General features: G+C 40.9%; 2 protein-coding genes across 3 annotated transcripts in view; both read right to left on the reverse strand.

Annotated features, from left to right (window-relative positions):
• LOC111228030 (septin-4-like) overlaps positions 1–5803 on the reverse strand; it is a 50160-nt gene extending 44357 nt beyond the window's left edge. The window contains exons 1-2 of the mRNA XM_022753805.1: positions 5588–5803; positions 1379–1386 (exon numbers count right to left, since the gene is read on the reverse strand). Coding sequence (XP_022609526.1) covers positions 1379–1386; positions 5588–5639 — 60 coding nt within the window. The 5' untranslated portion in view covers positions 5640–5803. The remainder of the gene's footprint in view (positions 1–1378; positions 1387–5587) is intronic.
• A 1869-nt stretch (positions 5804–7672) lies between these two features.
• Positions 7673–28000, reverse strand: part of LOC111228045 (LIM domain kinase 1-like) — a 42936-nt gene continuing 22608 nt past the window's right edge. The window contains exons 1-14 of one of the 2 annotated variants that reach the window (XM_022753824.1): positions 26394–26566; positions 19715–19824; positions 18137–18352; positions 17726–17831; positions 16991–17202; positions 16687–16873; positions 16311–16397; positions 14012–14143; positions 13832–13891; positions 13283–13348; positions 12661–12832; positions 12442–12497; positions 11545–11702; positions 7673–11286 (exon numbers count right to left, since the gene is read on the reverse strand). In XM_022753824.1, coding sequence (XP_022609545.1) covers positions 11118–11286; positions 11545–11702; positions 12442–12497; positions 12661–12832; positions 13283–13348; positions 13832–13891; positions 14012–14143; positions 16311–16397; positions 16687–16873; positions 16991–17202; positions 17726–17831; positions 18137–18352; positions 19715–19824; positions 26394–26456 — 1794 coding nt within the window. In that variant the 5' untranslated portion in view covers positions 26457–26566 and the 3' untranslated portion in view covers positions 7673–11117. Of the gene's footprint in view, positions 11287–11544; positions 11703–12441; positions 12498–12660; positions 12833–13282; positions 13349–13831; positions 13892–14011; positions 14144–16310; positions 16398–16686; positions 16874–16990; positions 17203–17725; positions 17832–18136; positions 18353–19714; positions 19825–26393; positions 26567–28000 lie in introns of those variants that run through there. The other variant, XM_022753823.1, reaches the window with a different exon arrangement.

Genomic DNA, 28000 nt, shown 5'->3' on the forward strand with positions numbered 1-28000 from the left:
CCTCTCCTCTATGCTTCCCTGTCCACAGCTTGTACTGCCCACGAACAGTGACGTCATTCTATGTCTGTGTATGTGTGTGAGTGCATGTGTGTGAGGTTATGGGGCATTTTAAGGCTAACAAAAGGAAGCCACAGCCACCCTCTTGCTTCACCACACCCCAGAGTGCTGCAGCCTGGTTATGCAGCCATTGGGGTGTGGACGCAGGGGAAAGGCACTTCAGTTATGTCAACCTGGACTGAGTGATGGCTTTCAGAAGAGAGATACATTGTGTTTAATCGGAATCACACAATGGGTTTGTTTTGAAGAGCAGGAACAGAGATGTGCCAAACCATCACGAATAACCAGTAAATGCTGTCACCCAGCCAAGAGCAGTAGCAGCAGTAGCCTCTGGGCCTTGGACAGATGTTGAATGTTTCCTCACAAGGTGTTCTCTCTGGCAGCATACACAGCAGCTTTGTCACATAGGCTTGGAATGCTGCTGAGGAAGTAACCAGGGTTTGTCACACCCATACAGATTCACTCCTCTCCACTCGTCTGTGAACTTCTTGGGCTTGAAAACAAACACGCCCCCCTTTCATCCCCACTCGGCCGGGCTAAACACAGCTGCAGGGCTTTAGGATGCAGACACTGACATGGAGAAGAGGAGTAAGGGAGGGGGGGTGCAGTTTTGACACTGAGGTGACAGGCTGCTGGCTACTGGAAAGGTGATAACAGATGACCATTATGACTCTGAAGCTAGGATGTGCTTCAAGAGAGCTGCTGACTCTGCTGCAGGATGTTGGAGCAGAGAAGGCAATTATAGCCACTAAAACGTAAAGAGTTAAACTCAGACAAAAGCTGCAGGTACACAGACAAAGCTGACGCACACATCAGATACTCAGTTGTCACTTAGCGAGACAAGGAACAAGAAAATCTGGGCTTCGTGAACACACCTATTCCCACACAGTTATTGCTCTGTGGTGTCAAGAGAAACCACGATGCACATAGGCAGAGATAAGTCACACAAGCTCAGAGTATTCACAGCAAAAATCACAAGCTCAGTTTGAACACTTACTGAATCGGAAACATTAGTCACATGCATAATTATGAAATATTCAGACAGACAGACACATTCAGACTGAAAAGTAGGCCTGGTAGATAGAGTTTGAAATACTAAAATTTCCAAGGTCCAATGACTTTTCCACTTATTTAAAACTAATGCGCAAATGAAATTGTACAAAAATCCAAGCATGAGTAGCAGGCTGTCAGGGTTAAAATGGGCTGACATCAACAAACCACAATGTCCTCATTTTGGCGAGATAATTGAGGCCAAATCTCCCTTCACCAATGACCTAGTTCGTCTTCAGCAGCAGGACTGAGGAAAACTCTGGTTTCTTACCTCATCGTCTGGTCAGAGCAAGATGATTGATCAGCAGGAGAAATGATTTCAAAATCCACATCCAACAGAGGTCCGACACATAGGAGAGGAACAGAAACATATGATCAGCATTAACCTGACAAGTCAAGTGAACATTTATTATGCAAATAAAATGCTGATAATAATCTGCGAAACAACTGATTGGTGCTGACATGCTGAGGTAATATTTGAACAGGCATCTGACATTCTTATGGTAATCACATCTTATCTGACACCTGAATCATCAGCTTTCAGGACCTGCCTGACATCATTTATTTTTTCAAGAAATGGAGACCCTGTGTTGTCGTTAGGTTTACAATTTGTTTAGACATCATTGACTAGTTAATTTTTTCATTTCTCCAAGGGCTTTATTAAAGTTTCTAAAAATATGTTCCAAAAAACAAACCATCCATGCTTTTTCAACGCCAGGACAGCCAAGGAACTTATTCCCAGACTGAGTGGCAGAGAAAATAAATTCACATATATGACTTTCTCGAGACCAACTTGTCAACTAATCTTTCCACCAAAGACTCTGATCAAGATTAAACTTCTGTACATTTCTAGGTCTAGTGAAGATGTTTGGATCAGGCTCAATACTGGGTTTCCACACTCAAAGTTTTATAGCATTGATGTCATTTATGCAAAGCTGTCTAAACAAAAATGTCTCAGTTAAACGTGTGAATTATCACTGACACATGTTGAACTAATTTTTGATTACAAAGTGTCCAGATTTTTGGCAACGATAGCACCAGTGTGTGTGTACATATGTGTGTGATAAAGCTTGAGTGATGATGTTGCAAAAGACTGCATGCATGCTTCAAAGATGGCATGAAAATTACTCATCAAAGGTTGAGCGTGATTGTGGTCTCCAAAAAAATTAACGCGGGGGCTCTTGGTGAGCTTTCAGATTTACAGTGGGCGATTACAACATCAGCCACTTCTCGAGGGACTTGGTTTTACTGAAAACAACAAGAATGGGTTGCATTAATTAATACTGGACAACACATTTGGAAAACTACAATTTCCACAGAAGGAAACACCCTGCTGGTGTCTTGCTTCTGGAAACAAAGCAGCAGTGTGGCAAGTTAAGTAATGAAACTGGCACTTATCTCAAAGTCTGGTATTTTCAGATCATACAGCCTCTCCAGTAATTAGCCAAGAGCAGACGCCGGTCCAAATTATTCATGATGTTTGCCATTTACTGATTCTTTCAGTTCTTAAGAGGCAAAACAAATTTCTTTACTCCAAGCTGCCTGTCCCGGGAAACTTACTGGCAGTGTTACAAATATCGATTCACAACTTTAAACTCAGGACCATCACAGCCAGTAAGCTTGCAGACCAGACTGTGCTGAGACGCAGGTCAGGGGACTGAAATATCATTATGACCTCTGCCAACATTTACAACCACTTCAGAAACAGCAGCAGTGTTACAGCTGACAGGCAGTGCTTCAGTAAGCCTTGCATATGGACAATATATAATGTATGAGCTGTGAGTTACTGCTACTGCTGCTGCTGCTCTTTAAAACAGAACTGGCATTAGTATGTATCACTCCAGATGCACTTTGAGTGAAATTACTGTGGCAGGATGAGATGCAAATAAGAGTCCTGTGCACTGTTGACAGAGCAAACAAACGATCAGATAATTTAAACATCAACAACCACAGCTCTCCAAATATGTGCGCAAATTTAGACCTGAAAACATCTTATTACCGAGATGCAGAACATGTGAATTCCTGTGCTGTACTGTAACGGCTACTCGCTTGACTTGTTCATTTTTCTTGTGGTTGATGTGTTGACCTACATGCAGAGGTCCTCCACCAGTGATGCTGTCAGCGTAGCCACAGACAGCGGCGAGGACGGTAGTATCTCTCCACAAGGCTTTCCCTGAGGAATGTAAGCCACTGCTGACTGTGCCACCCATCTGCACCACACTCACTTTCCTTCTGGGTGCCTTTCACAGTTACACTTTGTTTTTAAGTGAGTCTGGCCTGATATCAGGGGCTAGTGTTGCTTTAATTGTTAAATGGGTTATGGGCTCTTAAAAAAGCAGGTCTAGTTCCATCTCCAGCTCACATGTCAGTTCAGTTTAAAACAGAAGTTAACTGAGAAAATGAAATGATAAATTATATAATTGCTGTCTTGTTTTCAAGCTGTTAAATACCCTCACTGACACATGTTAACAGCTCTGCAAAGAAATATCGTAGAATAGATGTGTAGAAAAGATTTTCCAGTTAGCTGACAGTTGTTAGTGACAGACAAAAGTCAGACATGGAAAAACTAACATTTGAACTTGTCACTAACATGTAAAATATGAAGTGGCTGAATGAAAAATGAACAGGCAAGACACCAAAGGTGAATCTTTGGGCAAGCAGTTTCATTTTCTGGTTGAGAAAACGTAACACAACTACATAGGAAATAAACTGAGGCATGCAATCATGACTTAAAACAGGTCAGATTCTCATTGTCTATTAAGAGGTGTGGCCATTGTTTCTGGTTAAGATAGTGCAGTATATATAGTGTTATATTTAGATCTATTCGTATACTTTAGTGATATATTTATACCACTAGTGAGTGAGAAAAAGGGCGCAACTGAACACAGAAATGGAGAAATTAGAGGCTTCTACCAGATTTCAGAGCATTCAAGTTCCCTGTTATATATTTATAATCAAATTTAATCATCAAATCTGAGGTGCAGCATAAGCCACAATCAATAGATGCAAAGAAAACCACATGGAAGCTCAGCACTATCTCTGTCCACTATCTGCACGGGTGCACTCATCACCTCCCACTCTCTTCTCTCCAGCTTCATCTCCAACACACCATCCCTCTACATATAGGGCAGCACTTTCAACAAGTCAGATGTTTCAGTGTGACTGTTGCCTCCAGTATACTATATCATGAGACTAGAGTCCCTGAAAATAAATTAGCTCAAAAGACGGGGACAGGCTGAGAGCTAACACAATTTTCAGACAGGATAAGATACAGGTGATCTGTGTTTGATACAGTTTGAAACAGGAAACCAAATATTGCCTTTGAGGCCACCACACACGGACATACTCTGGGCTGAGTAGAAGTATGGGGTTGAGCTAGCTCAATTAATGGGTTATGCCAATATATCAGTGAAGAAGAGGCAGAGCAGCAACAATTAATCCATTACTGGATGGAAAGAAAATGAATTGGCAACTACTATCATAATCAAGTCATTTCTCAAGCTAAAATACCAAAATGTTGATTGTTCCAGCTTCTCAGAATTTGTTACTTTTCTTCTTCAATAATTACAATAAATTGAATATTTGGGGGTTTTGGACTGATGATCAGACAAACCAAGACATCTGATTATGTCACATTTTATTTCAGGAAACTGTAATGTTTTTACTGTTTTCTGATGTGTTATGTACCAAATGATTCATCATTTAATCTACAAAATAATCGATGATTAATGATGAAAATACTCCTTAGTTGCAGCCCTTCAGCAAAGTGTCAAACATAAACTGTTTATTGTGTTAACCAGTTAAGGAAGCAATTTCAAATTTCATCCTCTTATATCTGACCCTACAGAGGCCGAAGTGTAAAGCTTCTTGACACAACAAACTGAGCCAGAACTGCTTGTTTTGAGACAGCTGTAGAGTAAATAAGCAAACAGGGTGATGGGGCGAATCTTTGAGGGATTTACTGCAGAGTTCTCCATCCGGCTGCAGCCCAGTTTATCGGTGCAATCCAGCTATATCTTCGTGGTCCAGAAATAGTTTAGTGTGGCCAGTCTTGGTACCATTCTTGCATAACTGCAGAATTACAGTGTGCTGCTGCTGCTGCTGCTGCTGCTGTGTCCCGTGTGGAGCTCTGGCTGCCAGGCTTTTCAGGGATTTTCGTTTAGCAGAACCGAGTGTAACCTGTGTCCTGTGATAGTGTAATTTCTCTGCACATATAATAAAATCTACACTCTTATCTTCGGCTTATAAACCTGGATAAAATTTTACTTGTAGCCAAACAGGCCCGATATCAAGCTAGTGATGCATTTTAACGGTGCATGGTACACCCCCGTGTGTCCGTAATAAAAATAGTAATTTAAATGGAAGATGTATTGGTTTAACTGTGGGTCAGGCAAGACGTGATCTAAGACAGTTGACGGGCATCGCCTGAGAAATACAACATCCCACTCACTGTCAGATGTGATATTGGCACAGTACTCACCGTGGTTGAACATTGCGGACCGAAACCGGTTGTTGCTGGACAAATTTTCCATCGCTCAAAGTTTCAGTAAGCGCCAAGGGCTGCGTCCTCCTCCTTCTTCGTCGTCTTCTTCGGTATTTCCTTAAAGTCCCCTCTCAATCTGAACACAACTGCGGTGAAATGACAGTCTGTGTGTTGCGTTTGACCGGACAAACCCGTCCCCCCTGTGAGTGTGTGAGTGAGTGTGTTAGGTAGCAGCAGCAGCAGCACACACTCACAGTCGTTCAAACTGAAGACAGTGTTGCCAGGTTTGACTAACAAAAATTACTCTGTGGCCTTCAACTTGAACCCCGTTTCTTTTTAGACTATATTGTTAACATTTTTGGAAAATTAACTAAGTACGCTGAATTATCTGTTAGCAGTTAGCAATTTGCTATGTACAGTTGTATGTACTGACAACTATTAACAATTAACTTTGATATTTAAGTTCTGGAGTTATAAGGAGCGTCTTCATTTGCTATGCTTCGGGAGTAATAGTAGCCTATCCTCAGAAAGTGTAAGTGACTCTGAATCTAAAAAATATATATGTATCATGTTTGCGTGCTCAGATTTGATTGAATTATGAGTTTTTGGGGTTGTAAGGGTTTTACAATAGCCAACCGTAATTGTATCTGATGCAGCTGTTTATTAGTGTTGATAAGCCGGTCTAACTACAACAATTTATTTTGCTGTCCTTCACCTCACACAACTCCGTATCTCCGTCCACACCTCCCTCACATTTTGAAAAATTGTTAAATAGGCAAACATTTAAGAACTGGTACAAAATGCAGCCCAATTCGGCAGGAAAACCGTCCAAACTGGCAACACTGACTGACGAGCCTGCCTCCAGCCTGCCGGGCCGGTGACGTCGACAGACATCCGCCACTGCAGCAGCAGCCTCGAAATGAAAACAATCGCACGTGGATGAGTGGTCACGTGCACCTGCGTGGAAAAATAATAAAATGCACCGTTCATCGCGAAAATGAACAAATATAGTGACTAGTACAGTGAATTATATACACTTACTGGGGACTTTTATCTGCATTGAATACTTATACCACTCTGCTGCTCACTCACTCGAAGCAGTGTTTACAGTGTTTACAGTGTTTACACGAGTATTATTGGAATATTTGTATGTATGATTTATCATTAAGACAGCTGTAAAACCTCATGCATTAATGTGGTGGTTTAGTTTATATGCTACAATATCAGCATAATTTTATTATCATTAATGTTAGCAGTAGTAATAGCTGTAAGAGTAGTAGTATAAAGTCAGTGGAAAAGTCTTTATCTTCATTGTACCAGGTACAGTACTGTTTCAGAGTAGTTGAGTACAAAATTGTATAACGATTATTTTAAATAAATAAATAATTTGTACTACAGTATTGAGGAACTAATACTTCAGCTGTGTATCTTCATTTTACCACATTTTCTGCATTTGAACATGGATGGCTCACTGAACAGGCCTACTGGCACAGGCCCAGAGGCCCAAGGGGTCAGGGGACCCCGAGGCCAGAGACTGTTTGGAATGGTCATTAATATTTCTTGTTGGAAATTCGATTAAATGACCATAAAGAGATGCAAAACGACCACAAAGAGACAAAAAACTACAAGCAGACACAAAATGACCATAAAGACTTGAGAGTGATTTTACATGTCTGTGCTCAGGGGTCCATCATCAATCTACTTTATGCTTTAGAAGGACAGACTGTACATTTTACTCCACCACATTAATCTGACAAATGTAGTTACTACTTACTTTGAAGATCAAGATTTTACATACAAAAAACATACAAACGTAGTATCGTGCTTGTTCTTCTTCCATCACTGTTACTTTGCAGTATTCATACCAGGAGTGACAGTACATACCTTATACAAGGTTAGGAAATCACAGCAGCAGCATTTAGTTTTTTAATTATACACCTCATGAGCTTCTCATGCTTTCTTTCACCATAAAAATGGAGAGCAGAGACAGATAGTGACATCTTGTGGCTGATGTGTAAACACATTTTTTAATGAATTCCTCTATACTTTTTTGAGCAGAGGCAAGCACTATTTTTACCATGTTAACGTGGCCCACACATTTTGTCCGCCCAGGTAATGCAGCGCTCTTCTGGTGTGAATTCACATATTATTGGAGCTGTGTGCTTCAGTAGTTGAAAAAGGCCAATGATTGAGTAAATTCGGTTTCTTGGGCTCTTTTATCACTAGATGTCGTGAATTAACAGAGATTGAGTTAGGCATCATCATTAATGAACACATTTTGAGTCTTTGGTTTGTTTAAGGAGCAACAGTTTTATTTTTAGCTGTGACAAAAGGAAAAAAAAACAGTTGCCTCCTCAGAGTCTAAATGTTCACGTTCAGGATTAAAGTGCAGAATTGTTTTCACAGCTTGTGTAAAAAATTAAATAAGACAAAAAAAAAGGAATATAATATTAAAATATCAAAACTGACAATGGAGATCTGGAAAATATAAATACGATACAGAATAAAATGAAATCTCATACAACATAGTATCAGCAATGATATTCAATCCACTTGAATCAGGCTTGCACTTATGATACATAAAAAAAGGAAATCAGTTCACGTTTTTCGAGTCGTTGGCAAGGCTAGCTTACAACAAAGGCACAGCATTGTTCAGAGGTAACGATCCTTTGCAAAGAAGTGCTGCTGAAACATTCTCATTGATCATCAACACGTCCTCGCAGACACATCTAACATGCTCGACATGGCTCAGACTGGAAATGGAGACAGAAACATGGCAAAGCCACTCATGTACAGTACATGCCCACGGACGAACACATCAACCATGAGGGGCTTGTTTTACAGAAGCGTATTTTGTGTTAACAGCCTATACATTGACAGGAGGTTACATGCTATTTGAGTTGCACTGTTACTGTTGAGTTCTGCTTTCCTATAAAGCTGCTGAATTAACTGAATTGTGAAGTAAGCTCCAGAAAATTACGGCCCTGAGCCAAAAGAGTGTGACGAGGAGGTGAGAGGTGAGACAGGCCAGTGCTCTATTATCAGAAGCAGCAGCAGTGGTTGCAGCCTCTGTGGGCATCACATATGAAACCAAGCAGTCAGAAACAACACAGAACATCATTCACAAAGGACCAGTCTGTAGGCAGCAGGCAGAGCTGGGACACCATATCCTCTTGGTAGCAAAGACTGGGAAACCTTGTCTCTTAGGAGCTATTCAACTGGGCATGAAAGTATTTTAACAGTTTTGGAGACTTTTGCTTAAAAATGGAAAATATAATCAATATTGCCACAGATGTATAACTTTACTTACAGTAAGATCACAGAGGGATCGAACTGTCTCCTGCCAAAACATTTTTAAAGCTGAACCATGCACAAAAATTGCATCTAAATAATCAGAAACTTATGCTCACGTGGTCCAGTTTGCTATCAAGAGGATGAATTCCCCAGATCCCATTTTTACAGTTGAAAGGCTCTATCAGTGTCTTGCATTCATATATCAACCTGAACCGACATTTATTTCCTTATCACAAGTAGCCCGAGAGGAAATTAATAAACATGGCTTCAACCAGCCATTTGGTAATATAGTGCAAATTAAAGTACTCAAATCTATACAAAAAGATTTCAGTGGTTATATATAAAAACAAATGCTGTTTTTTTCTCATTTCCTTTTTAGCCTCGCTTTCTCTGTTGACTTTTTTTCCATTCTTTGTTTTCTTACTTAAAATCACAATATTTAGAGACAAAAATAGCTTGGTTTATAAGCTGAACAGACCTATGTAGTGCATCATGCAGCTTGTGAAAACAACAGCAGGAAATAAAAAAAGATTAGAGACAGAAATCTTATGTTAGAAGGTGCAAGAGAGAAATTTGACCAGAGGAAGAGATCATTTCTGAGGAGTGCGCATATTTATGCAATGCACGCAGACAGATGTTAGGACAGACACGTATATACAGTGATATTTACAGCTAGCATTTACATGTAAACAAACAGTGGGTCATCCACAGGAGGAGAGACAGATAGACAGCCGACATAATGAGACAGTACCTGGTGATATTATCCCCACAGCTGAACTACTGTACAGTACATGAGACGAGAGTGAATAATTAATAACAGATCGATTGCCCTCAAAAATCATCATATCACACATAATTTTTGTTGATCATGAGATGCAGATTCAGTTCAGCAAGTTTAAAATGGCAATAAAACCCTTTCCAATAATTTGATATACTCCGGCACACATCTATAGCTACATGAAAACTCCAAGAGGGCCGATCCAAAGTGGAGAAATACTTTTTTGATGGAGGGAAATGACAGGATGTAACATTTACTGAGCTTGAACTGAGGGTCGGAGATGTGTTATGGTGATAAGATTCCTCATATCTCAAATGCTAAAAGCCTCTAACCTGCTTCAATAGTGACAATGTAGAAACAATAAACAATAAAACTTTCGGCTGTGCCCTTATAACTGCAGTCAAACTTTTACTCTCCTTAATTTCAACTGGTCGGCCAATAAAAATATGGCAATGTAGCATACGTATATAAAATATGTCTGTACATTTACACTATTTAAAACATTTACAATGTTGCCAGCTATCTACACTGGTATGAATGCATGAATAAAGATGCCACATGAACATGACTGAGATACACTAACAGCTCTTAAATTTAGGGAGGCAACGTACCGAAATTATGCCAAAGATGTGTACCTCAGTGTTAAGTCAATGCTACACAATAAATGAGGGAGAGGGGCAGCACCACAGACACAAGTAGGTCTGAGATGAGAGGGACACAATGAACCAGGACCTAACCTGACAGCATTATTTACAGTCATGCACTCTTCAGTGAGCTATTTAAAGCTTGAAAGGTTTTGTTTGACTTGTACAAGTGGACAGCAAGTTGATCTCAACCTTTGCGTCGTGAGAGGCTGACAGGCCCCTCTCCTCTGCATTTTTCAGAAGTTCAGTTTTGAGATCCAAACCAAAAAGCAAAATCAAACCAAACTCACACAGAAACACGTGGTGCACAATGTACTCTGTAGAGGCCCAAAGTGAGGCTGAAGGTTTGCTCTGTGCCTTGCTTTTTGGACTACCTTATCCACATGAATATACACACTACAGTAACTACAGTAAGTATTCTTGAATGGTATGACCTCTAATGTTAAATCTACACGATTCAAGAGTTGAGTCATGATTTGTAAGTCGGGTCTGATTGCATATGACATGTTCCACTTTAGCTTCGGGTGCAGCAGAATCAAGCTATCGTAGTTAATGTCTCTTGATTTTCTTTGAATGTGTGTGTGTGTGTGTGTGTGTGTGTGTATGTGTATGTGTGTGAGTGCATCTCGCACAGGTGGCTTTTCACATCCACATTTTCCCCCTGAGTCTGTTCATTAAGCCTGAGCCAGCCTGAGGCCGCTGCATCTGCTTCAAACATGGATTCCTCCAGCCACTGCACCACCTGAGGCAGGCAGTCGCTGCCCTGGTGGGGTTAACTCGTAACTTCCCACTCCTCCAGTTGTGTTCAGTCCTACTCTGGCTGTTCGGGGTGGGTGTGCAGGCCGTTTTCAGGGCGCATGATGCTGTGATTCTCCCAGAAGGCCTTGTGCAGCTGGTCCACTTCAGACACCAGGGGCAGACCAATGTCCAAGTGCATCTTCAGGTTCTCCAGCCACTCCTCCAGTTTGGAGAAAGCAGGTCTACGGATTAAGAAAGCAGGTTATTACCTATCATTTATATTTTCACAACCCAAACTTTGCTAACTTTGCTAACTTTGCTTAAAAAATAAATCAACACAACTGAATACAATACTGGGGCAAGCTACAACCAACAAATGCAAAACTCAGCAAATTACTATGAAACTTTGAGTGAGAAGAAAAAAATAAAGGTTTATGTTGGGTGAACTGTCCCTTAAGGTACAGTAAGATGTCAGTGTGAATCTATTGTAGATGTCTGACCGTTTGTCTGCATCAAGGTCACAGCACACAGCAGCCATGGGGAAGAAGGCAGGGGGACAATCTGGGGGACAGTAGTGCTCCAGGAAACCAGACACGTTCAGTCCAAAGTCCATCGCCCTGGGGAGGTAGTCTGGGTCTGCGTTCACCCTGCCAATTATCTGGAGGGGGCAAGACAACCAAAGAGACAAAGAGTAAGAAGAATTAAAGATGGAAGAGTCATAGGATGGTTCTCTGAAGGGAGTCCTCCAGTGCTGATCTGCTGAAAACAAGTAAACCCTTCAAACTGAAGCTGATCGTTCCCAACATACCACAACTACTGTGTGCCTGCCTGTCAGAAGCCACATCAAGACAACTTTGTTTTTCTGATCTCTCTACTCCCTGCACTATTCACTGGCTAATGGTGTCCATCTGGGGAGGTCATAATATGGGACCGAACCAAACTGTTTGGTGTGACTCCAGGCCTAAAGCCTACCATACTTCGAGGTTGGTATTTTCTTTCAGGGAGTAAGCTTCTTTTACTTTCCAGGGCTCTGGAAAGCTCCTCCAGAAATATGGAAAATCATACTCATAAAATGAACTGAATACTGTAGAAAACACTTGCAAAATTATAGCTGAACTTTAATATTGGCCTAATTAAGTGTGTAGTAAAACTGCAGGAACATCTTAGACTCCAGAAGGTTTTAAAGGGGTTTAAAGTATTTAATGTTAAGTGACAAGGAAAGTGACTTTTGTAAGTGACAGTTCAACATATTACTAAGGAAAAAACAGCTTGTTTTATAATTTTTGCACATTTATTCCAAATTAAGACTGTAAAAACTTTTGTGAAAGCATTTTTTATATAACCTCTCTGAAATCCTAGGTGTCTAACTCTACTGCAGAGAGCAGAGGGTCACTTACCTCGCAGAGCATGATACCAAAGGAAAAGATGTCTACTCTCTCATCGTAGCTCTTCCCTGAGAACGAAAAAGGACAAATGTTATCAGTATTTAGGAGGAATGCCATATATGTTCAACAACTGCAGCATTGCAATGACTGCAGTTTTCTTTAGATATCTCAGGAAGGAGCGAATAGGTATAATTGAATACATCTATATCAAATTGTCCCAGTAGATCATACCATGGATCATCTCAGGAGCCATCCAGTAGGGGTTTCCCACCACAGTGTACCTCTTCCTGCGGTCGGGCTTCGTCTTCAGACCTGACAGTTTACCCTGCGACAACTTCTCCTCATGCTTGTCATCGATCATGAGCCGAGCCAGCCCGAAGTCTGCCACCACCACGGTGTTGTTCTATACAAAGAAAATTATCATAGAAAGTTAATGTTGTACTGCGAGAGAGTGGCAAGAGAGACAAAAGCTTCAAGCAGTGTTTACAACACCAGGTTAGAAAGCTTGAAATTCAGCTCCAAGCTTCCAATTTCTCTTAGTGTAGAAAAACTTCAGGTGTGAGCTCTACAATACAAACCGTTTGTTTTCATGTGACACGACTACAATGATCTTTCTGTTTGAATAGCATGAGGTGGATGTTTCCGCTGCAAGTTACTCATGTGGAGTGTGTTTGAGGAAGGTTTAGTCTCTTATAGCTACTGCTAACAAAGCTCTCCTTTATTTTTGTATCTGAACTGCCTCAGAAAATGACAGGTGCACTTTGTTAAATCCTCTAAGAAAGCATACTGTATATGCACAGGTATGTCCACAAACACACATGCTTTAAGTGTACAGGACTATACAAGTTCTTACCTCTCGGACTAGACAGTTGTGTGAGTTCAGGTCCCGGTGGATTATGTTCATGGAATGCAGATATGTCTGAATGACAGATAGATAGACAGATAGGAGAGGGCAGAAAGACAGGAAGAATAAAAAAACAAACAGAAAAAATTGAAGTATTTAGTGGTAATCTCAAACCCATGCCAAGAGGAACAATCCTGCCTTATTTCATCTCAAATGGCTGATTTTGTAAATACAATAATCCAGTCATGCACAACATTCATCACTGTGATCATATTAAGGGAAAACATTAAGAACCCATGGTCTAATCCTGCAGGAATTCATGTTGTAATTTCCATAGAGGGGAATGGAAAAAACTGTGCACAATATGAGAAGATGTGTAGCTCGCTAACATGACCACCAGAGGGAGAAAGCAGTAAAGACAACAGGAAGCAATGCATCTTCCCTCAACGCTGCGTGCATCAAGAAAGTTCACTGCCTCAATTAGATTTACAGGCAAAACACCAACCTACTACTACAAAGCTACGACAATCACATGCACTTTTCAGTCTCTGAACTCACCATCCCAGCAGCAATGTCCTTGGCAAAACTGACCCGCAGGTTCCACGGATAGCTGCTGTCCTGTGAGGGAAAAAATAAATAAATAAATAAAAAATCACATTCAAATGCCATTGTATTCAGTGCTGCTGATGAATCATGTCATCTAACCGATATTCCTGCAGGCACACACTCTGCCCTCACCATTTTCTTGATGATTTCTCTCAAGGTGCCTCCTTTTATGTACTCTGCGATGAAGTTGAGTCTCTTGTCCTTGTAGAGGACTCCAATGAACTTGAGCACATTGGGGTGATCCAGGCAACGCATGACCTTCACCTGATGAAACAGGGACAAGTATTTTTACACACTGTCTCTGTCACACTGTCTCATATTTCTTTGGATTAAGTCAACATCACAGATATCGATGCAGTTCATCTTGTAAATGACACGTTACTTGGACTGGTAAATGCTAATGCTGATGCTAGTATGATCTCACTATCTGTTTAGTTATACCAATGAAGTATCAGCCTCTCTGCTCTTTGCTTTCTTAAGCTTTATAATTAGAAACATCAACCACACCACTGGCGTTATCTTCTAAGTGTAAAAGTCAATCAACAGTCTGAAACTTAAAAAGAATTCTTTGATATTTTGGGACATACACTTATTTACTTACTCTTGCTGAGAGTTAGCTGAGAAGATTGATATTACAGCCAGCAGCTGGTTAGCTTAGCTTAGCATAAAGACAGGAAACTGGGGGAAACAATTCATCAGGCTCTGTCCAAAGGCAACAAAATGTGCCTACCAGCACCTCTAAATATTGCAAATTAAGATGTTATATCTTGTGTTTTTTAGTCTGTACAAAAAGTGTAAAAACAACATGCTGTGCTGGGCCTGACTGGGAACAGTGAAGTCGCTAGGCTAACTGGCTGCTAGCTGTAGCTTCGGGTTTACAATTCAAGCATCAGAGTGGTATCAATCCTCTTATCTAACTTTTGGCAAGACAGCTAATAAGTGTATTTCCCTGTTCCTTATAACTTTATGAACATTGGAGAGTCATAATAAAGTTTGACAATTTTTTGCAGGTAGACAGAATTGCACCAGTGAATTCAGGGTTTCGGGTCACTTATCTTTGTTTGTCCAAAGGTGGATAATCAGTTATTCTATTAAAACATTCAGATTTAGCTTAAACTGATTTTGTTTTCTGAACCAAATACCAATGATACTAGAAAAACAAAAGCTTTGTCTCTGCTTGAGTCCTGTTATAGCTGTGACTCCGTGACGCACTCAAGTTCATTTTACTACTGTAAGTTCATTTCTACTGTTACTATTTATATCTATTCTCATTTGAAAGGCAACAGAGAAAGTTCCTGCACAGTTCTTCCAAACTTCCTGCTGCTCAGAGCGCTACTCTGACACCTCATAAAACATTTCCCTCCTGAAGGTTGGGCTGTGAAGGAGGAGGCCAGTCACTATTACACACACACATAAACCTGAAATATTACCATTCAAGCCTCATGATGTCTTTGTCTGAAATGTTTGGTACATGGTTGGAGCCTCAGTAATGTGAGACATGGGCCACCTACAAACAAACAGCCAACGGGAGTAATAATCATGTTTAATTGTGGTTGGGGGTTTGTTTTATAGGCGCTTCTTTTACTTTGTCGTCATCCGCACCAATTACAAAGCAAAGACTCAGTATTATTGCAACAGAATAATAAAACTGAAACCCCACACACACTACACACAATCAAACATCTTAATTAGAAGGCTATAAAATGGATGAATGAGTCTACGATACTAAACATCAAACTGGAACATCAGGCGTTATTTAGTTCCACTTCAAGGGTAACAATAACTCAGAAACTCTTACAGAAGTCTAAACTTCTATGCATGAGTCACTCTGTTATCTTTTCAAATTAATGAAAGGACGGGAGAGACATGAAGCTTCGTGTGGGAGGTAAAATATGTTCTGCTCATCCCTCATTTATGGGAGAAAGGGTTATGTTTACACTCCCATTTGCCGTATTTCAGAGGTAGTTTAATGTATTTTACTTTCATTTATTCAGGCAAGAGAACCTCTTCCTTTGTTTTATATTTCATTCGTGCTCTACAGTCACACAGAGGAGCTTCTAATTTTAACCAGAATCCTCAGCTCCTGGTCAAGCACAAAACACTTTTTTCTTTATTTTCACAGCATAGATTTCCCCAGCTGGTCCAGGAATTAAAATCTTTCAAATAACAAACCTGCTTCACTAATAACTTTGGGGTACTGGCTGCTCTCATTTTATCACCTGGACTGAATCATCACTAATATCTGAATAAATTTATGTTTGTATTCATTATGAACATATTAATCAATTTTTTGATAGACTTATAAAGACTACGTAAGGACTTATTGATTTCAGATTTTTGTTTAGGACAAACAAAACAGTTGATTCAGCCTCTGAATACAACTGAGTAAATCTTAGTGATGTAACATCTGGGATTGTCCTCCTCCACTCACCTCTTTCAGGAATGTTTTCTGTGTCTCGTCATCAAAGCGAATCAACTCCTTCATCACCATCACCTCCCCTGTCTCCCTGTGGGTCACCTATAACAAGACACAATGGTGCAACAATTCAAGTTGAGCAACCAGCTGGGAAACGTTATTCTGATGCAATATTAACCATAAACATTTGGCTCTGACACTGTCACTGACCTATTGTATGTAAGCATGGGAAGTCCGAGATGTGATAAAACCACAAACATTCACCGTCCTGCCTCTCCCCACCATCTGATTTATCTCAATGCTGCCATCTCCTGGACTTTATACGTATTACAACATTGCATGCTGCACATGAAAATATAATGGCAGTGTCTCTTAAATGACCCAAATCTACCTTGATGGCCTGTCCAAAGCAGCCCTTCCCCAGCACCTCTCCATGGATGAGGTCAGATGGGCGGAAGATGCGGTGCGTCCGGTTTGAAACAACGCGGAGCGACTCAGATCGATTGATATCCTTCCTCTGGGAGATAGGGGACGCTGCGTTGCTGGAGCCTGGTGACTTATCAATGCTGTAGCTCCGCCTGGAGGGTGAGAGGGGAGACAGACAGGGTGAGGAGAAGAGAACGGAAAGAGGAAATGGGAAAAACAGTAGAGTTGGGTGCTGTGTTAAAGCAATAAAATCTATTTGTAATTCTTACGTGATGATGCGGGATCTCAGGTTGCTGATATCGGGGTTGGGGGGCTGGGTGATGGGCAGGGTGGGGCTGGGCCCCTCAGACAGAGGGGTGGACAGGGGACCGTCCACCTGCTCTTCAGCCTCCGAGGAGCCTCCCTCCTGCCCCTGACTGTGAGGGTCGTGTTCAATGGTGAGCTGCAGCAGCCGGCTTGTCTCCTGTATCAGCAGGTCGATCTGGAGAGGAAGAGGGGGTTTTAAGGCAGGCTGGTCGGTCCAAAATTAGAACAGCAAGATCCTTCTTGTGGCTGCAGCCTTGTGGATGAAATAAACCTTTGTAATGCTCAGCTTGGATCTGTAGATATTCATTTCTGCTGCTTAGCGCGTCTAGCAGGGTGAATATTTGATTTCCCTCTCACACAAGAGAAATATTAAGCTTTTCCAAGACCACCACTGTGTAAATTTGAGTAGATGACAGAGAATTACACGGATTCATTTCATTATTCTTGTAAAAAGAAACTAAAACATTAACTTTTTGTTTCATTAATAAGTCAGTTCCTATATGTATCAACTAAATGTTTTATTACTTTTCATTGACAGTCACATAGTTTCCTGTTCAATAGATAACACTGAGCAGCTGGTGAGTTTTGGTAATTATTGTATCATCACCTTCCCTGAAAAGAAAATCACGGTTTCATTTGCATATTTACAATAAAGTATAATCTCAGTAACAATGTCTCGGCAACAGTGTGGTGAATACCTCATCCAGAGGAACATTGTGAATGGGCGTCCCATTGATTTCCAGGATCCTATCTCCAACGTGAATGGAATTTTTCACATCTGGACTGATGCAGTCTGGGTCCACCCTGGATAAAGAAGAACAACAGGCATAAAAAAACAAAAACAAACAAAAAACACCTCTTTCACTTCATTTGAATAATAGTGACTTACATTTCAGCTCATTTCCTTTTTCCTTCCACTCAATTATTTATTTTAAATGAATCTCATCTATCACCCTGTCCTCCATTTTAATCCTCTTTCATTCTTTGCCCTCCACCACACACTGACCTCTTCTTTTCCAACTTGCGCTATTGTTCATACCCTTGTTACTCCCACACAAGCGCAAAATGACATAACACACAAACACACACACACGGACAGATAGACTCACTGGGAGACCCTGACAGTGTGTCCATGATCAGGGCTGTAGCCATTGGTCGGGCTGAGCGGCTGGTCGATGGCCACAGAGAAACCTCGCCCTCTGCGGCCGTTGTTGCCCTCAGCGGAGGCTGGGATGGACACCAGCGTGACTGTGTGAGGGATTCGTGAGCATGGTGAGTCCGGCAGCGACACCGGGGTGACGATGGTCTGGTAGTAACAGTGACCACTGGAGCCAGAGAGGACGAGGAGAAACAGATGAAGGAAAGCAGGAGGGAGGTTATAAAAAAGGGGTCGTCTAGTACAGAGAACAGGAGTCCTCGTGAGCTTTCTGGCTCTACAACCGTCCATGCAATCATAAGAGGAACGTCCAGTTCTCATTACAACAGTTTTCACAGCATCACATGTTGTTGACAAGATGTTGCTTTAGCTTGGTTTGGGAACACACTGTGCAGTCATTGTTCAGATTTGAGGGTCAGCGTGACCTCTGATCAGTTTGGTTAACAAATAACTATTTTCCCCCAAATTCTGGGAATTTAAGAATGACTCAGGACATAACTATGAGGTGATTAAAAACTAGCAAAGCAGTGGTGAAACATAATCTGAATGACAGAGCGCACTTTACTCTCTCATTTATGCTTCAAGCTATTTACAGCGTGTAACTGCTGATTTTCTTTCCTGCTGTTGCCTGAATTCACCCAGTGTGGCAACATGCAAAGCTCTCAATAAATGTAATGATCGGACTCAATCGCACAGTCATCATCCACTTCTACTCAGTGAAGAAGACAAAGGCTGTTCTGTGTCTATGTATTTCTGTGTTGTGTAGCTTGTTTCACATTAAACCCTGTTTTTAAAGCCTGAGGCTTATTACAAGTCACACCAACACAACTCTGGAGCTGCACACATGAAGAACACCCTGAACCTGAAATAGACACATAATAAGACCCGTGAGAGACTAATGATGTTCATTATGTTCCTGATTTGAATCGACAGGTTTACTGATACAGACAGTGACACTGAGTCTGTAACTGCAATTTATCTGTTAATACAAATGATCGACTGTGAAGCTTCTGTCTCTTGTGTGATTTTCTACAGTATGTCACTGTCACCGGCTGGAGACATTTGTATTTTGAGCAGTTTCTCTGGCTGGAACTTTCAGTGGGCACAACTGCGCCAAATTTTAAACAATAAATGAAAATATGCCAGTTAAAAGTGTGGTTGCTGTGATTATCCACTGTGCATTGAGTCAGCTGTCAGAAGTCCTTTGAAGCCCAAAATAAGACGCATAAATTTAAGATTTTGTCAGTCAACAGCAGTTTTGGCTTTTTTTTTCTTTTTTCTTTTTGGGGGGGGGGGGGGGGGGGGGGGGGTTGGTTGCACTTCAAAGGGATTTCAAGTGGATTAGCTTGTGGCAGAAGATGGAATTAGGAAAACTAACTAAAACAAGTAATAGTTAGATAAGTTAGAGGGAAATACAGCTCACAAAGCAAAGCACCATAAACCGTATTATCTACTAGCTGCCAGTGTTAAAACTGGACATTTAAAAAATATTTTTGTGCATTTTTTTTATTTCATAGAGCTTGACACTCACCAGTAGAGTTTGGATCTCTCCACCAGAGCGTATGTGTCTCCATCACCGATGAACGCCCTGCAGTTCAGACAGGTGAAGCATTCTGGGTGATATTTCTGTTCCCCTGCGACCTGTTAGAGAAAAACCACGTGCATACTTAAATAAACATTGTTCGATTTGTTTCCTAGAAACTTGGGTGTTAACAGAGTAAAAAACTGATGTACAAGGACATCAAATAGATTGTTCTTTGATCTACAGAGAAAACCCTTGAGGGCTTGAATTCACAACAGTGTTTTTGATGTGAGCAGAACAACAGGCAACATGAGGCTTTAATAACTGGTCAGAGCAGTAGGGCGAGGTCTGGTTGCTGAGGGTAATGCTGAGTTACAAGCTGGGAGATTGAGTTTGCTGCAGCCAGATCCCCCTCCAGAGCTCAGGGCAGTTTTGCAAACAAGAGAGGGAATTGAGTTATGGCCAAACAGCAAAGGAGGCAATGAGCAGATTAATCACACTGGCAGATGAGAGGATAATGCTCTCGCTGGAGGTTTCAGGTCTGGGTGTTCTTCAGATCAACAGGAGATAACCAAACACTATAAATATCAGATAAATCACAAAAAAAAGAAGAAAAAAAAAGAATCAACTCTGTATCATCTTCATTAAGCTTCCTCACTTTTACTGCTGCTCATTAAAGCTATGTGTCCTTGCTTGTTGTGACTCTGATCGACTCTGATCGAGAAATTGATTAAGTAGCCCCTCGGCTTCACATATCAATATCGACCCTTTTTAACTCCTTCAGGTAATTTTGCGGCCGTTGATGCAAATGACCCACCCACTCAAACACCTAACGGTTCCTATGATTAAACATGAGCCACACGTTTTGCTTTGAGTGGCAGAAAAATTTGGAGGGAGTGGGCCGCCTGACGGCACTTCTCAACTGCAATGATCTGCAATGCTAATTCAGTCTACCGAGACTGAGGAGGGGCAGTGCATGGTGGACTGCTGAACAAAGAATAATCAATCAAATACAAAAGAAAAATCGAAGAAATGCAGAATTAATTATTTTGTAGTTCCATAATTTAAAGAGAAAAGCTAAATACCTGCAATTTTTTTTTAAAGGGCACATTTGGAGGATATTAAAAATACATACTGTAGATCTGCAACATTTTAGTTTATTTTGAATGTTTCCTGTTTCTCAGTTGTGAGTATTCTTGTTTTTTTGAGTATGCATATCTTTGAGTTATGGTCTGCTGGTTGAATAAAACAGGCAATGTGAATACATCACCATGGACTGACAGATATTATAAAAGGTATTTTTCACTATTTTCTGACATTATTTAAACATAAATAGTCATGGATTTATTCAGAAAATAAATGAATCAATAATGAAAATAACTGTTTTTTTTGTGGTCATGGAGCAGACTCAGCCACAGCTGCAGCCTCAAAAGTAAAATTAAAGCAGAACAGACACTTGTCCAAATAGAGAAAGCTTCCTCTAAATGGTCAATAAAACTGAAACAAAATGGGTAATCTGAGACACAAAGGGAGAAAATGTGGAGATCAAAGAATCAATAAAATCACAGTCTATTGCCATATGTCTGCTGCCCCACCCTCCTGGGGGAGCAGCAGCGAAACAACGAGCGCACACAAACAGATAAACACATGCCAAGGGCCCTCAGGCTGCAGGGAGGAAGACACTGTACAAACTTATTAATTAACAGCTTTTGTAAGTAATTCATCTGAGCAGCTCCTTCCAGCTAAATACCAAAAAAAAATGCCACCACATGGCTTTGATACTTGGAGAAGGATATCGTAACATCCTGGCTTATTTGTATATTTTGAATCTTTCTTTTCCTGTTTTTGGAGTTAAAAAACACAATAAACACAAGTTTATTCGAACTGATAAAAGAACTTTAAGATTAAAAGTGCCTTCCATTTGACTGTACATTACAGACTGACATCACAAGATCATAGCAGAGAGACTGAGAGAGAGCAGGAGGAAAAAACAGAGACGTAGTGGCTGTGTAATGGACAGGGGAATGAGGCAGCTGCAGGGCTTAATGACTGACTTAATTTCTTTATTTGTCCACAAAGCAGCCTCATAAAAAGAAGCCATAAAAAATTACTGTCAGACATCGCTAGCGAGTGTAAATACAACGCATCAGAAAATAGAAAGTACAAAAGAGAGATGACTGAAGAGAATCTAAGGACTTAACCACAGTAAGATTTCACATTACTGTGAGAGATCACTTTGAGGTTAAATACAACATTTTTTTTGTTTTTATGTGGATAGCTGTGATTTCTGGCAGTATGCATGTGTGTGTGTGTGTGTGTCTTCGGTGTAGCCCTAGGAATGGGACAGACAGGAAAAGAGGACAGCTGGACGGAGATGAAAAAGGGTGTGTGGCTCTGCACAACTTCACACGGTGGCTACCATTTGCTTGCCATGCAGACAACACACACACACACACACCCTCTTTAAAACCACATCTGACAGGCGACAGCTGCTGCCCTCACATTTAGGACATGCTTCCTTTCCAAAGAGTAGATATAAAGACAGACAGGGAGAAAGAAACTGTCAGTCTATGTGATGTCAAACCATGGGACTGGATCCCGGCATTTAAAAGACAGATTCAAGGAACATCACGTGCGTTAACGCGCCACTGGTTCCACTTTTTATCTTCACTAAACACAGAAGTGGTGTGTGTGTGTGTGTCTTCAAGCCTCAGAGAGTATTTCATTATTTGTGTATGAGCTCATCATGTGTGTGACTGTGTGTTAGCCAGTCTTGTAGCCTCGTGGCCTCATCTAGTGGCAACAAACCAAACCATGTGCACATGTCTCCCTGGGGGTGGTGAGCGGATCAACAAAAATCCAGGAGCAACTGGGTCAAATTGCAGCACAATGTTCAGTCGCCATGGGTGACGGTCACCTTGACTTCAGAAACAGTGTGATGTGCCCCGTGAGTATGGGATCACTGATAGAAATGCAGCTCAAGTACAAAAAGATACATTACATTTTAGTAGCTTGTGTGTGAGAAACATCTTAGTCTAGGATTTACCAGCGTTTCTTGCTCGTGACTCCTCAATATAAAATCTACCATTCTACTAGTTTTAAAGATTGTTTAATTTTATCTTCTGGAGGCCTGGGCAGGTGGCACCAAGTTTATGTGTAGTCTTTCCGTAGTTCCTCGTAACTAGCTGATTCACTATACAGGTTTGCATAATTAAAACTTAAAACTAAAAACGCTTAGCTCATTAGGAATTTAATAATGTGTAATTTGTTGTTAGGAAACATTTGTGGCACTGTCCAGTTAAAAATAAACAACTCCGTAAACAAAAAGCTGAAGACAATGGCTTTGGGGTGCAAACAATATATTAAACAAGATATTACAGCATTTTATTTCTATATGCTTACATGGAGAAATAGTTTCAGTGATAGCAGCACTGATGCAGAATGAGTGGGAAACACTGGATTATTTAAACCAAGCTAATGTCATTTACTGTCATTTTTTTTTTTGGCATAGCATTTTGTAATTTGAGGTATGTTGGGTTATTTTTTTGAAATGTAATTTAAAATCCTCCCAGTTTAGATCATTAATCAATTGTCAGGTCAGACATGCCGACCACATTCCTTATTACATCTTTTACTTTTCCCTCTAAACAAGTCATACATTAGCAAGCTAACGTTAGTTTTTGTCTCACAACCCATTTTAATTTCGTTACAAGTAAATCTCCACTTACTTTATAATTAGGCTAAATCTGAACTAATGAAGAGCTTTTTTCAAGCTTGGAGAAAAGCCTACAAAATAAACATTATTTTACGAGCAGAATTTTGTTCTCTCTCGTTTCTTACTCTATTAATCATCGTGTGACCTCTTAGATTCCTCTTCTAACCCTTTGGTGGTCCCGAGCACCAGGTTAGAAAGCCCTGTCCTCGTTGAATGGGGCAACACTGACAACAGTCACTCCTTAAAGGCAGTAGTACAATTTATCATTAAGACTTTTAATTGGCTGCAGTCTCTGGGTCTTTTGATCGTGGAGAAAACAGAAAAGGCAAACGCTTCCACATCGAACATGCTCAATTCATAATGAATGATTGAAGCCAGTGGTGCTTTCGATAAAAAAAAAAAAAAAACTACCAGCAATGGTCATCAACAGAGACTGTCGGCTTGGCATGCCAGGGCCTGTAAGCTTTATTTGTTTTTAATGATTTATATGTGTGACCTGAAGTTGGCTGTGGAATGTGACGAGACCCCTCTCAAGCCATTTGGGGGAATTTATGACGGTTTAATGCTCTCAGCGACACTTAACATGTTAAAAAAACGTGTGGCTGGATTTCTTGACAATTCCCTCGGGTCATCAGTCACCCATGTTGACTTTTCCTGAGCTGAGGTCTGGGTAATCACACCTTTGCACATTGTAATTAGCTTGTACATAATGTCAGACAGACTTGAGCTGAAAATGTTAACTTTGTCCAACTGTTTCGAATCAAAAGGAAAAAAGACAATCTCTCACCCTTGCTTTTTATATTCATATTTCAAACGGAATCACTTAGCTCCTGTTTTTCCGACCTAACACATTTTAAACACATTTCACATTTTACCCATGACATGTTCCATCTTCTCCTCACCAAACATAATTAGCAAGGAAAATGTGAATGATGTGAATGGGTGTGTATGCCGAGCTTTACTTGGAGATGAAAGCAAAGTGATTGTTATATCAGTTGTCTGCGTGATCCTCATAAAATCATGACATGAAGTAGCTGAACACTTCCCAAACTAAAGTAGAAAAGTTCTTGTCAGACTCAGTCCTTGATGTATCCAGTACCTCCCATGCATTTAAGAAACAACAGTTAGTGACATGGAAACTGGCAAATGTGAGGGAAATGCTGCGTGTAGAAAATAAATAAAACATGAAACCTGTTAGTATATTTTTACAACTAATTTAACTATAATATTAAAATCAATATTATTTATGTATTCAGTTATACTTATCAGATGATTTTCCATTAGTGACACCTGGTACTTCTGGGATGCCATACATTGATCAATTGTTGAAGTACTTTTTAATCAAAAGTGACAAAAATTCACTGTTTCCTGCCTCCAAAATGTGAACACTTGCTGGTTTTCTTAGGTTTGCAGAATATGTAACTGAATATCTTTGGTTTTTTGACTGTTGGTCAGACAAAACAAGATACATGAAGACATCACTTCCACCTATGAGATATTGTGATGAACATTTTCCACTATTTTCTGAGCAGCCCTAATGTAAGGCAGTCCAAGGAAGCTGTGCACACCCATTCTCTTAACCTTACATCCCTCTGTTTACACTGTACTTCATTTATTTAACTTTATGTCGAGTGCATGCCTTTGTTGAACACACAGAGGTCAGAAGTGATATGGAACAATATGTGTCAGTTATGACTTAAGAGCTACAGTAAATGTGTGTTACAGCAGGTGTATCTATCTCCACATCTATAGACACAGCCAGTCGGACCCTCTGACTTCACTCCGCTCCTGCTAAATGTGGCACAGTGACCTCATATCAATAGCGCTGTGGGTGCTTCTGAATGGCCTCACCAAATGATGGGGGATCTGGCTCTGCTTAACCTCATGTTTGATGTAATGAACTTTACTCCAGAGCCTCCTTCATTGGCTAAACTCAAAAACACAGTCCATATGTGACTGAGCTCACAGAATCAACACGCAGCTTAAGAAATGTGTTTTTAAGAAAATGACCTCATGTGGACGTTGTGAGGAAATGGTAATAACAACACGTGCATGAGGTAGCCTACTTGATACTCCCCACACAGAGAGAGCTACAACTGGGTCAGATTTCAGAAATGTGTCAAAGGGAATTCCTGAAGCTTAAATACACAATGTATGATCAGCATATCAGGCTTTTTGAAGGGAAATAGAGTCAAAAGCAGACACGATCCTGATCAATGAAAACCCCTTATAGACTTTTTAGCTACATCATTTAGGTAAATAGAATTAGATTGAAAGCCTGAGAGAGGGGACAGTGGGCCACATTCATGCTGTCTGAATGGAAACCCCCTCTCTCCTACAAACAGTACAGTACCACAACACACACAGGCCTCAGCTTTGGAAATGCTGTTAATATATTCAGCCTCTTGCCTACTCTCTGCAAGTCTCACATCCACTGTGGTAAAATGAGAAACTGTTTGCAGTGTGGCTTGTGTGCACTGGAGGTGGTAAATAAAAATAACACAGTGCTGCGACACACTTATTAGACATGACAACTGTTGTCCATCTCTGAATGCGCTCACACACTTTGAATCCCACTTTTATCTGAGGAAGAATGCTGTCTATAAATAGCCCTCGTGCCATGGCTCATCAGTTTTTCATGACATGAAGAAAAGAAAAAAAAAAAACCGGGGCGCCGCGCAGAATAAGAGGAACAGATCTGTAATTACAAAGCAATACACTGACCCAGTTTAAAAGGACACACACACACAAAACACAGCGGCGTCCAGTAGCATGCTTTAGCTTCAGTTTTAAAATGACAAGCATAAAGATGGAAGGAGAACCTGCTGAAGCAACCGGGAACCATCTCAACCAGCCACCTGAGCCTATCTGCTTCCCTGCCTCCTCACCGGCTCATGAATATCACCCAGAAGACACCGGGAAACCCAAAGCAGCGGCAGCAGCAGCAGCAGCAGCAGCAGCGAACAGCCTCACCTTCTTATCCCTTTTCCACAGCCTGAGACAGCAGAAGCTCCAGAAAAACAAGTCTCCCACCATGTCAGCGAGAGCTGGCGTCTCTCCTCGCTGATCTAGTTCATTCTACTGAGGCAGGCGATTCCCCCGCTGTCACAACACAACACTGGCAGAGAGACAGAGCTCTCAGGGTAGGGAGGGGAGGGAGGACAGAGAGAGAGCGAGCGAGAGAGAGCAGTCCACGCCTTTGCAGCTGAGCTCATCTCTGAATCAGTGTCACTCCTCCTCGCTCCCCCCTCCCACCCTGCCTTTCTCCCCTCTCTCACTTTTGCTATGACCTCATCGTTTCCTGTTTGGCCCCGCCCACTCTTGCACACGCGCCAGCCAGCTACTTCCACCACCCCCTGCCCTCCGCCCCCGCCCCCTGGTGTCTTCAGTAAATCACTCATTCCTCTTCTCCCACGACGCAATCACATTTTTAAACAACCCGTGAAAACTATCAGAGTGACTCTTAGAGGCTTGACTTATGGGATGTCATGTGAGGGAATAATGTTACATATTTGTTTCTGTTACTGAATCTTTTGTTATGTTTAAGTGAAACAAAGGCATTGTGTCCAGCAGAGCACATGTTATAGTGCTCACATGTCAACATGTCCTTATTACAGCTGCAGCTAATGATTATCTTTATTATCCAGTAGTAATTGATTAATTGTCAAGCCTCTAAAAATGTCTAAAAATACAGAAAAAATGTCTAGGAGCCCTCAGTAACATTCACTTCAAATTCATGTATTTTTCATGACTAACAACCAAAAACCCAAAGATGTAATGGACATAAAAAGCAGCAAATCTTAAATTTGAGAAGGCGGAAACACAACATGTTGACATTTTTGCTTTGTAAGGGACTTAAACAATTATCAAAATGGATGACCAGCTAATCAATTAACTGTTTCAGCACTAGCCTGGATGGTAGTTAAAGGTGAAATTAAAAAAAAACTTTTTTTTGTGTGTTATGTCATTTTTTTCTTAAAACTGATGGTAAGGTCCTTGTTTGATATTTTGTAGACTGCTTAATTAATATATTAACAGATAAGAGAAGTTGATTCTCTTGTCCCACACTAAGTAACAACCAGCGTGTCACCACATGAAAATTAAACTAAGAAAATGCCAGAACTTTCCACTTTCAGCAGAGACACAGTCTTAAGTAACATGTAGAACAGATGTAATGATGGTGCACTTTATTGTCAGTGTTTGCGTGTGAAGTACTGGTTGCAGTGACAAGGCATGGAGCATAAATGAAGACATGTGATATGCTTGTGTGATGTTTATAAATAGCATCCGTCTGCCCTTCCTCTCTTCCTCTCTTTTGTCTTCCCGGCTGTATCTTTGCTGCTGCGTCACTCTTTCCTCCACTCTACGCTCTCCAAGTCTTATTACACCTGTCCTTGTTGTCTCACGATGTTCGTGTCCGCAACATGTCCTGCCTGCAGAGAAGTGTTGACCCCTCCCCTTGCTACAAGCCGGTGCTGGAGGGCCATGTAAGTGGGCAGATATTAATAGATGGTCAGATGAACTCTCTGCGCTGTCTGGTGGTTCTTATGTCAAAGCGGTGGAGGCAGATGGACGGTCAG

This window comes from Seriola dumerili, unplaced genomic scaffold (genome assembly GCF_002260705.1).
Source record: "Seriola dumerili isolate Sdu_G_001 unplaced genomic scaffold, Sdu_1.0 BDQW01000199.1, whole genome shotgun sequence".
In the NCBI taxonomy this organism is placed as follows: domain Eukaryota; kingdom Metazoa; phylum Chordata; class Actinopteri; order Carangiformes; family Carangidae; genus Seriola; species Seriola dumerili.